Source organism: Erpetoichthys calabaricus, chromosome 6 (assembly GCF_900747795.2).
Source record: "Erpetoichthys calabaricus chromosome 6, fErpCal1.3, whole genome shotgun sequence".
In the NCBI taxonomy this organism is placed as follows: domain Eukaryota; kingdom Metazoa; phylum Chordata; class Cladistia; order Polypteriformes; family Polypteridae; genus Erpetoichthys; species Erpetoichthys calabaricus.
In genome coordinates this window covers 5,788,325-5,800,422 of record NC_041399.2, presented here as the reverse complement: position 1 = coordinate 5,800,422, position 12,098 = coordinate 5,788,325, and the positions used below count along the sequence as shown (strand labels likewise).

General features: G+C 44.6%; 1 protein-coding gene across 1 annotated transcript in view; it reads right to left on the bottom strand.

Annotated features, from left to right (window-relative positions):
• LOC114653854 (cyclic nucleotide-gated cation channel beta-3-like) overlaps nucleotides 1-12,098 on the bottom strand; it is a 170,871-nt gene that overhangs the window by 24,778 nt on the left and 133,995 nt on the right. Inside the window, exons 14-15 of the mRNA XM_051929250.1 lie at nucleotides 10,224-10,307; nucleotides 1,610-1,728 (exon numbers count right to left, since the gene is read on the bottom strand). Of these exons, the coding sequence (XP_051785210.1) occupies nucleotides 1,610-1,728; nucleotides 10,224-10,307 (203 nt within the window). The remainder of the gene's footprint in view (nucleotides 1-1,609; nucleotides 1,729-10,223; nucleotides 10,308-12,098) is intronic.

Below are 12,098 nucleotides of genomic sequence, written 5' to 3'. Positions count from 1 at the left end.
TTGATATCTTGGCTGTGTGCTTAGGGTCGTTGTCCTGCTGAAAGATGAACCGTCGCCCCAGTCTGAGGTCAAGAGCGTTCTGGAGCAGGTTTTCATCCAGGATGTCTCTGTACATTGCTGCAGTCATCTTTCTCTTTATCCTGACTAGTCTCCCAGTTCCTGCTGCTGAAAAACATCCCCACAGCATGATGCTGCCACCACCATGCTTCACTGTAGGGATGGTATTGGCCTGGTGATGAGCGGTGCCTGGTTTCCTCCAAACGTGACGCCTGGCATTCACACCAAAGAGTTCAATCTTTGTCTCATCAAACCAGAGAATTTTCTTTCTCATGGTCTGAGAGTCCTTCAGGTGCCTTTTGGCAAACTCCAGGTGGCTGCCATGTGCCTTTTACTAAGGAGTGGCTTCTGTCTGGCCACTCTACCATACAGGCCTGATTGGTGGATTGCTGCAGAGATGGTTGTCCTTCTGGAAGGTTCTCCTCTCTCCACAGAGGACCTCTGGAGCTCTGACAGAGTGACCATCGGGTTCTCGGTCACCTCCCTGACTAAGGCCCTTTTCCCCCGATCGCTCAGTTTAGATGGCCGGCCAGCTCTAGGAAGAGTCCTGGTGGTTTTGAACTTCTTCCACTTACAGATGATGGAGGCCACTGTGCTCATTGGGACCTTCAAAGCAGCAGAAATTTTTCTGTAACCTTCCCCAGATATGTGCCTCGAGACAATCCTATCTCGGAGCTCTACAGACAATTCCTTTGACTTCATGTTTGGTTTGTGCTCTGACATGAACTGTCAACTGTGGGACCTTCTATAGACAGGTGTGTGCCTTTCCAAATCATGTCCAGTCAACTGAATTTACCACAGGTGGACTCTAATGAAGCTGCAGAAACATCTCAAGGATGATCAGGGGAAATAGGAGGCACCTGAGCTCAATTCTGAGCTTCATGACAAAGGCTGTGAATACTTATGTACATGTGCTTTCTCAGTTTTTTTATTTTTAATAAATTGGCAAAAACCTCAAGTAAACTTTTTTCACGTTGTCATTATGGGGTGTTGTGAGTAGAATTCTGAGGAAAAAAATGAATTGAATCCATTTTGGAATAAGGCTGTAACATAACAAAATGTGGAAAAAGTGATGCGCTGTGAATACTTTACGGATGCACTGTATATAAGCCGATTAAGCAATTGAGAAAAATCGCACCCTCACATACAGGTGCGACTCGCCCCGATTACCTCATCGACTCTCCACAGCTGCACGATCGCACTCATACAGACTGGCACAGCCAAATGGATTATTTAAAAAACTGGCCATTCATTCAGAGCTACGGACCTGCTATGTCACATGAATTTGCTATACTGTATATTCTCACAACCCAATCTTGCCTTTCTTAGTGTCTTCTATGACGCATATCAAATGAGGGTCTGTCTTAAAGAATTGATGGTGACAGTCATCCTGTTCCCCCTCAGACAAAAATAGTTACTTAAACTGCCCGAGGTGACCCATCGAGAGACATTTAGTAACCAGTACACGACCTTTTCCCCATTGAATACAACGTTGATTCATTACTCGACATTACCCAAAAGCCGCCAACTTTGAAGCTATGACTTACGGTACCTGATTTCTCCAAAGACTGCTCCAGCTCTTAGGGTGACCAAAACCTTAGTGCCATCTGGGCCACCGAGCACTTGAACTTCTCCTTGCTTGATGATGTACATCTCTCTGCCAATCTCACCCTAGAAAAAGCAAAGCATCGGTTAAAACCCATTTTGAGGACTTCAGGTAGAGTTCATGATATTAAAGACTTGTACAGTGGATTCAGAAAGTCTTCAGACCCTTTGACAAATGAATTCCTTTAAAAGTAAATCCACAACACAATAAAGTGTGCAGAAAGTGAGGGCTTCTGAAGATGTTTTGGAATCTACTGAATCCAAACCAAATCAGAAAGCTATATTGTGTTGAAAGAAATAAGCAAAAACTCTTTGGGGAAGAGCCTAGTAGCTTCCTCTATGCTGTCAAGATTTGAGAAAATATGAAAGGAGTGCAGGAGATGCAAATACCAATTTTGAAGAATGAGCGAAGATGTCTCATGCTTGTCGACATAAGATCATGTCCCAGCAATTATAGGCTGATGCTAATAACAAGATGGCTGCAGCCCTCAGATCATTACACTGTTGTTGCAAGGAAGTGAACACAAACTAATGTGGCCTAATATCTAAACAGATACTCATAACTAATAGAGCCATAGAAGAAAGGCCAGCGCAGACTCCTCTTTCTTAGGAGATGGTGTTCCTTTAATGTGGGGAGTGACATACTTTACATCTTCTAGGACTCTGTGATGACCAGTGTGGAGTGCTGAGCTGGTTACATCATCTCAAGTGAGGACCACCAAATCAACAAGCTGATTAAAAGGGCAGGCTCAGTTATGGAAAGCTCCCTGGTCCTGCTCGCGGTAGTGGTGGAATGGGGATAAAACTGATAATCATTATGAACATTGCGACACAGCCACTTCATGACACAAAAATACTGAGGACTTTCCTCCAACAAAACATTCAGGAGAAATGTGTCATGAAACGCAACTGCAGCTCCTTCATACACACGGCAATATGTCTTTATAGTGCCTCACTCTGACTGCTCTCTTATCCTTAGCCATGTCAGAAGTTTTCTTCTTTGTTGTTAGTTATGTAAGGTGATGTAACGACCTGTGGATGTCTGTAGTAGTAGGGTGTTGTTCCGTGTTAACCATTATGAATGTAAGGAGAAGTCAAGCAAAATGACACCTTTGATTGGCAAGATCTTGCCTGAAGAAGGGACCTGAGTTGCCTCAAACGCTTACATATTGTAATTTTGCTTGACTTCTCATGACCTGTGGAGGTTAGAAATTAGGCACTTTACGTCAGACTGGTGATAAGTGCCAGGCGTGCCAGTCGGAGGATTACCTTCCAGACTCATCAGATGTATGTATTTCCACTCCAGGACAGGAAGGGGGCGCTGTCATTAACACTATCACCTCTTCTGTTGTCTATAGTACAGAGAAGACACCTCAGGAGAGCAACTGACTCTGCCCCTTCCAGTTGGAGTCCTATAAAATCTGACTGTCTTCAGGAAGATGAGGTCTTGATTTGACCAGAGCTGACCGTAGGGTGGAGCCGTGCCACACCAGACCAGCTTTATTGAGCAGCACTACTTTCTTTCTCTATTGTTTCACATCATCATGTGCTTGTTTCTTTTCTGTATGAAAGATAAAGTATTAAACGGGGTGACCTGGCTGGCACCCCAACATCTTTTGGACTTTCTGTGTCTTACCTTGACCACAGTGGCCACTTCCACCATGCCATTGAGGTCTTCGGTGGTGGTATGTGCTCCAAGCTGCTTTGTCCAGTCATACAAACCGCCCAGCTCCGTGAGCCGACCCAAAGCCAGAGTCCACAACTTGAGCCTCACCAGCAGTCACACATTAGGGCCAGATCTGAAGTGCCATCTCAATTCTGTGTCTACGCCTACCTGTCATGCTGCTCGTGGAGATATCCCCATCCCCATGGACATGTCCTCGATCCCACTCAGTTCCAGAACCAGGGGGTGACTACCCATTACAGAGAGCAGTCATGTTAAAGTGAACTTGAGATTTACTCTGTAATTGAAAGAGTCCTGCAGGATCCTCTTTCTCAATCCCTCTGAGAATTCTGAAGACCTGAATTATGGTCTGCATGTACGAGGTGTGATCAAAAAGTACGGTGAATGTTTTTAAAAAAAAATGTTTATTGTGGTAAAAGATTTACAACTACTAGTCACCCTCAAAACACTCTCCTCCTCCACTTTGAATGCACTTCTCCCAACGCTCCTGCCACTTCTGGAAGTTTCCTTTAGTTGGGCTGTCGTGGCTGCCTGGATGTCATCAATGGATTGAAATCGTTTGCCTTTCGTGGTCATTTTCAATTTATGGAAGTCGCACGGTGCCAGATCCGGCGAAATAAGGTGGATGCGGACAGAGCGTAATATTTTTATTTGACAGACATTGTCGTACTAGAAGGGATGTGTGACAAGGAGCGTTGTCATGATGAAGAATGAAACCGTTTCAACATTTTCCTCGGTTATTGATGTTGAAAGACGTCCTGATCTTTTCTCATCTTCTACCGAGTCAGATCCATTACGAAATCGATCAAACCATTAAACAGTCGTGCAGTGTCACCATAAACCGATTTTAACATCTGATGGGTTTCCTGAGCACTATTTTGCAATTTGAAACAAAATTTCATGTTAATGCGTTGCTTGATATCCATTATTAACGACAAACTTGAACTCAATAGTGGCTCACAAACGACTGACAGTATCAAACGAGTTGAAACTGGTCACAAACTGGGCTCTAGGATGGACCTGTCAGAACCGGCAGTGAATTGTGTTGCATTGCTCTTGGATGGTGCTCTGCATCAACACTCACCGTACCTTCTGATCACACCTCTGTGATGGACGGCCGACACATCCAAGACGCTAGATGGCGTCTTCCCTGCAGCATGGAAGTGCCCCGGATTCCCGCAGGGCACCATGGAAGATGGAGTTCAGCTTCACAGCCCTGCTGGGTGCCGTGGGTGCCATGGTGGGATGCTTCAGGGAGACGCGGGGATTTCTATTTTCCCCGGTAGCCTGGAAGTACTCCCCAGTCACGAGGATGGAGAAACAGGGCTGAAGAAAAACACAAGTCTTCGTCTGACCCAGAAGTGCTATGGAATCACATGGACAGAAGAACAGGAGCACTTCCGGGTCAAGTGCTATTTAAAGGACTGGTTGAAACCCAGCAAGAGAGCCGGAGTTGGGAGGGAGTGTGACAGAGCTGCTGGGAGTGGAGGATTGGTTATTTGTGATTTATTAATTATTGATTTATTGTTTATGGTGGTGGAGGTGCTTTTGGGCACTTTATTGAAGAATATTAAAATACTTCTAGGGGCTTTTAAACCAGTGCCTGCATCTGTTTGTTGGGTTTCAAGGGGCAATAGCGCCACCAAGCGTACATTAACTTACACCTCGTACACTTCAATTCTCTTCTCCAGACTAAAATAATTGAATTCCCCAAAGCTGTCAGAATAGAACATGGCCTTCAGTCCCAGGATGCACTTGGGCGATCATCTCTGGTCTGCCCCTAGAACTGCTAAACCTTATTTGTTTCCAAAATTTGCCGTGAGTGGCAGCCTTTTCAGCAGCTCCGTGTATGACTGTATATGTATGTGTACTTTTCTACTTTTATTTTTCTATTTTTATTTATTGATCACTCCTACCACTTTATTTTATGTTGATTCGTTCCCTGGACACACTTACTTTTACAACGTGGGCATGGATTTTTACACGCCGAGACTCGCCTATTCAAGTACTCAACTTCGGGCGCTGAGAACAAATGCCAGTGCCGGTGTGGTTCCATATTTACCCGACGAGGTAAGAAGGCGGTATCGTGGCAGCAGAGCCGGCACTAAGCTAAAAATGAAGCGGCTTGCGAGAAAGTGGCGTTTCAAGCCTTCGGTGCCTTCTGTGATTCTGGGGAATGTGAACTCAATCTCAAATAAAATCGACGAACTGGCTGCGCTGGTGAAAAATGTAAGGACCTACAGAGAATGCAGTTTGTTGTGTTTCTGCGAAACGTGGCTAAATAACACCATTCCAGATGCCAACGTGGAGCTATCCGGGTTTAGCACAGTTAGAGCGGACAGAGATGCAAGTGCCTGTGGTAAGCACAAAGGAGGAGGACTCGCTCTCTATGTTAATACACGGTGGTGTCACTCTGGACATGTTAACATCAAAATCTCCACTTGCTGCAGGGATATCGAACTGTTGGCCGTAAGTTTACGTCCCTACTATTTGCCCAGAGAGTTTGGACATGTCATTGTTGTCATCGTGTATATTCCTCCTCGGGCAGACGTGGAGTCAGCGAGTGACATCATCCATTCCGCTGTTGCTAAGTTACAAACGCAGCACCCTGAGGCGCTTGTGCTAATCGCTGGAGACTTTAACCATGTGACGCTGGACAAAACATTGCCTGCATTTTCCCAGTATGTGGACTGTAACACCCGGGGAAATAAGACTATTGATTTACTGTATGCAAACGTTAAAGACGCATACAGTGCCACCCCGCTGCCTGCGCTTGGGAAAGGAGATCATAACCTGGTTCAGCTTCAGCCTCACTATAAACCAAAAGTTAGAGTCCTACCTACAACCACACGATCATTCAGGAAGTGGACCCTGGAGGCTGAGAATACTCTGAGAGAACTTTTTGGAACTACAGACTGGGATATCCTGCAGGGATCACATAGTGAGAACATTGAGGAAGTTGTTGACTGCACTACTGACTACATCAACTTCTGTATGGACATTGTAGTTCCAGTAAGAACAGTACGCTGCTATGCTAACAACAAGCCATGGATTACAAGTGACATCAAGGGCCTTTTGAACCAGAAGAAAAGGGCTTTTAAAGACGGTGATCAGCATGAGCTCAAGCGCGTGCAGAAGGAACTCCGAGTCCAACTCAGGGCGGCGAAGGAACAGTACAGGAGAAAGCTGGAGCAGAAGTTGCAGAATAACAGCATGAAGGAAGTGTGGGATGGGATGAAGATCATCACTGGCTGCAGCTCGAAGCGGGGTGCCACCATTGAGAGAGACGTGAAGAGAGCAAACCAAATGAACAACTTTTTTAACAGGTTTGACCACCCTAACCCACTCTCACTCTCACCTCGGAGTACTGCACCCTCCACACATCCTTCTGCTGATACCAGCATAGGAAAAACATCCCCACCCATAATAACAACAGCGCAAGTGAGCAGAGAGCTGAGGCGACTTCGTGCCAGCAAAGCAGCGGGTCCAGATGGAGTATCGCCACGACTGCTGAAGGTCTGTGCATCGGAGCTGGGGGGGTCCTCTACAGCGCATCTTCAACCTGAGCCTGGAACAGGGGAGAGTCCCGAGGCTTTGGAAAACATCTTGTATCACCCCAGTCCCAAAGGTATCACGTCCTAGTGAGCTGAATGACTTTCGGCCTGTTGCTCTGACATCACATGTGATGAAGACCATGGAGAGGCTGCTGCTTCACCACCTGAGGCCACAGGTTCAACACGCCCTTGACCCTCTGCAGTTTGCATATCAGGAGAAGGTGGGAGCGGAAGATGCCATCATCTATATGCTACACCGATCCCTCTCCCATTTGGACAGAGGCAGTGGTGCTGTAAGAATTATGTTTCTAGACTTCTCTAGCGCCTTCAACACAATCCAACCTCTGCTCCTTAGGGACAAGCTGACAGAGATGGGATTAGATTCATACCTAGTGGCATGGATCGTGGACTATCTTAAAGACAGACCTCAGTATGTGCATCTTGGGAACTGCACGTCTGACATTGTGGTCAGCAACACAGGAGCGCCACAAGGGACTGTACTTTCTCCGGTCCTGTTCAGCCTATATACATCGGACTTCCAATACAACTCGGAGTCCTGCCATGTGCAAAAGTTCGCTGATGACACTGCTATCGTGGGCTGTATCAGGAATGGGCTGGAGGAGGAGTATAGGGACCTAATCAATGACTTTGTTAAATGGTCCGACTCAAACCACCTACACCTGAACACCAGCAAAACCAAGGAGCTGGTGGTGGATTTTAGGAGGCCCAGACCCCTCATAGACCCAGTGATCATCAAAGGTGACTGTGTGCAGATGGTGCAGACCTATAAATATCTGGGAGTGCAGCTGGATGATAAATTAGACTGGACTGCCAATACTGATGCGCTGTGCAAGAAAGCACAAAGCCGGTTATACTTCCTTAGAAGGCTGGCTTCCTTCAACATCTGCAATAAGATGCTGCAGATGTTCTATCAAACAGTTGTGGCGAGCGCCCTCTTCTACGCAGTGGTGTGCTGGGGAGGCAGCATTAAGAGGAAAGACGCCTCACGCCTGGACAAACTGGTGAGGAAGGCAGGCTCTATTGTTGGCATGGAGCTGGACAGTTTGACATCTGTGGCAGAGCGAAGGGCGCTCAGTAGGCTCCTATCAATTATGGAGAATCCACTGCATCCACTAAATAATGTCATCTCCAGACAGAAGAGCAGCTTCAGCGACAGACTGCTGTCACTGTCCTGCTCCACTGACAGACTGAGGAGATCGTTCCTCCCCCAAACTATGCGACTCTTTAATTCCACCAGGGGGGGTAAACGTTAACATTTAACATTATACAAAGTTATTGTCTGTTTTTTTTTTTTTTTTTTTTTTCACCTGTATTATTATCATTCTTTAATTTAATATTATTTATTGTATCAGTATGCTGCTGCTGAAGAATGTGAATTTCCCATTGGGATTAATAAAGTATCTATCTATCTATCTATCTATCTATCTATCTATCTATCTATCTATCTATCTATCTATCTATCTAATTGGAGGTCACAAGGGCCAGAGTATACAGGTGCTAGTCATAAAAATTAGAATATCATGACAAAGTTGATTTATTTCAGTAATTCCATTCAAAAAGTGAAACTTGTATATTAGATTCATTCATTACACACAGACTGATGTATTTCAAATGTTTATTTCTTTTAATGTTGATGATTATAACTGACAACTAATGAAAGTCCCAAATTCAGTATCTCAGAAAATCCGAATATTGTGAAAAGGTTCAATATTGAAGACACCTGGTGCCACACTCTAATCAGCTAATTAACTCAAAAGCCTTTAAATGGTCTCTCAGTCGAGTTCTGTAGGCTACACAATCATGGGGAAGACTGCTGACTTGACAGTTGTCCAAAAGACGACCATTGACACCTTGCACAAGGAGGGCAAGACACAAAAGGTCATTGCTAAAGAGGCTGGCTGTTCCCAGAGCTCTGTGTCCAAGCACATTAATAGAGAGGCGAAGGGAAGGACAAGATGTGGTAGAAAAAAGTGGACAAGCAATAGGGATAACCGCACCCTGGAGAGTATTGTGAAACAAAAATGTGGGGGAGATTCACAAAGAGTGGACTGCAGCTGGAGTCAGTGCTTCAAGAACCACCAGGCACAGACGTATGCAAGACATGGGTTTCAGCTGTCGCATTCCTTGTGTCAAGTCACTTTTGAACAAGAGACAGCGTCAGAAGCATCTCGCCTTTGGACTGCTGCCGAGTGGTCCAAAGTTATGTTCTCTGATGAAAGTAAATTTTGCATTTCCTTTGGAAATCAAGGTCCCAGAGTCTGGAGGAAGAGAGGAGAGGCACAGAATCCACATTGCGTGAGGTCCAGTGTAAAGTTTCCACAGTCAGTGATGGTTTGGGGTGCCATGTCATCTGCTGGTGTTGGTCCATTGTGTTTTCTGAGGTCCAAGGTCTATGCAGCCCTCTACCAGGAAGTTTTAGAGCACTTCATGCTTCCTGCTGCTGACGAACTTTATGGAGATGCAGATTTCATTTTCGAACAGGACCTGGCACCTGCACACAGTGCCAAAGCTACCAGTACCTGGTTTAAGGACCATGGTATCCCTGTTCTTGATTGGCCAGCAAACTCGCCTGACCTTAACCCCATAGAAAATCTATGGGGTATTGTGAAGAGGAAGATGCAATACGCCAGACCCAACAATTCAGAAGAGCTGAAGGCCACTATCAGAGCAACATGGGCTCTCATAACACCTGAGCAGTGCCACAGACTGATCGACTCCATGCCACGCCGCATTGCTGCAGTAATCCAGGCCAAAGGAGCCCCAACTAAATTTTGAGTGCTGTACATGCTCATACTTTTCATGTTCATACCTTTCAGTTGGCCAACATTTCTAAAAATCCTTTTTTTGCATTGGTCTTAATTGATATTCTAATTTTCCGAGATACTGAATTTGGGACTTTCATTAGTTGTCAGTTATAATCATCAACATTAAAAGAAATAAACATTTGAAATACATCAGTCTGTTTGTAATGAAAGAATCTAATATACAAGTTTCACTTTTTGAATGGAATTACTGAAATAAATCAACTTTGTCATGATATTCTAATTTTAGGACCAGCACCTGTATTTCATCAGCCCTGGCTCCATGGTAAGAGCCAATCATAGATGGGACGTCGGCCCATCAAAGAACACAATTGCTCACACCAGGCCAGTTCGGTGAGGGGTCAAGTAAGATAACAAACACGTCTTTGGGATGTGGGAGGAAAATTAGAAATAGCTGGAGAAAAACCCTACAGAGTTCACACAGTGAACAGGCCGAAATTTGAACCCCGTCCTCGATGTCAAAGTCAACGTCCATCTTACCTTTTTACAGACGTAATCGCCTGGTAAATACACGATGGATTTAAGTCTCAGGAGCATGTCTTGTATCATCTGGTTATCACAACCCTGTGGAGAACACAACAAGAGGTAAGAGCTGGGAACGCTGATTGAATGGATGGTTTTGCTTGTAATTTGCCATCATGGTGGCTGTCACGTCTCACTTGGTAGAAGACTCTTTAGTTAACTCTTTTAGGGCGGATGTCGACTTTTGTCAACACAACGGGGTCGAGAGCAGATGTCAACTAAAGTCAACATCCAGGGGCAGAGAGTGTAAAAAAAAAATAAAAGCTATAAACGTCGATAAAACTTGCCGTTATGTAATAGGTAGACCCTCTTGGCTAGGAGGACTGTTACACTCTTTGACTTCACATCGAATCTCGGCATGTGTGTGAGTAGCGTAGAGCAGTGCTCCGCAACCGGTGTGCCACAGCACACTGGTGTGCCTTGAGCCGATACAGGTGTGACACGGTCAAATAAGACAATTTTCTAACTAAATAATATTTCAACGGTCCTCCTTAGAAACACAATAACGAGAATACGTGAAATGAAATATTCACGTAAATAGCCTTTTAAAGGTTTCATAATTTTATGTGTCATTTCTCTGAAATAATAAATCCCATCGCCTGGCGCCTGTCGCCTACGACTTAGGCCCTACGTAGTCACCAGACAACTGCGTAGTATGCTTTGATAGGCAGAGCGCTCCGTGCCCTCACCTAGATTCAATTCAAGCCGACGTATTAGTCGTGCTACGTCGCATTCACTCGTCTTACGACAGTAGTTATCATTCATTACTATTAGTTGTGTTGCTGAATTGTGTACAGTTAACGTTCTTCGTGTGATTCATATTTAGTTTTATACCCCTTTAAATATGGAAAAATTTTTACGTGGAAAAGATTCGTCTTCACGTACAGATGATGAAGAACCCAGCACAAAGAAGATTGTGAAAAGGAAGTACAACGAAGACTACATTCAATATGGATTCTCGTGGTGTGGTGACGAAACGGCTCCAAAGCCACAATGCATCATTTGCGGCGATCAGCTATCAGACGAGGCAATGGCACCCAGTAAACTAAATCGCCATCTAAATTCAAACCATCCCAGTTACGCCAAAAAAGACCAACAACTCTTGTGTTAATTAAAAATGATAAGCGGTCATGCTTAAAAGATCTTGACCAAGAACTTCGGGTTGCGCTGTCAAATATTGAGCCGAATATAAAACTTTTGTGTTCATTGAAACAAGCGCAGGTATCACATTAATCAGTCATTATGTTATAATAATTATTAAGATTGCATAAAAGTAAATATAGTATAGTTTTTATGTATGTATACTTATAATAAAAAATGAAAATTTATTGTAAAATGTGTGTATTAAATTAATATCTATATATCAGTGGCGTAGCTGGAGATCATGTTGCCCGGGCGGTGAAAAATTTGACACCCCAAAGCTGAAAGAAATTTTTTTTTGCGCCTCCTCAAGGAACAAAAAAAAAGGAAACTACCGTAGTTTGGACGCCCCTACATAGCTGGCGCTCGGAGCGGACCGCCCCCCAATAGCTACGCCACTGCTATATACAGTGATCCCTCGCTATATTGCACTTCGTCTTTCGCGGCTTCACTCCATCACGGATTTTAAATGTAAACATATGTGAATATATATCGCGGATTTTTCACTGCTTCGCGGATGTCTGCGGTCTACAGTACGTGTGCTTCCTCAGTTGATTTGCCCATTTGAATTGAAACAAGGGACGCATTTGAATTGAAACAAGGGACGCTATTGGTGGATGGCTGAGAAGCCACCCAATCAGAGCATGCGGTTAAGTTCCTGTGTGCTGCTGATTGGCTCAGTGACGGAGTGCT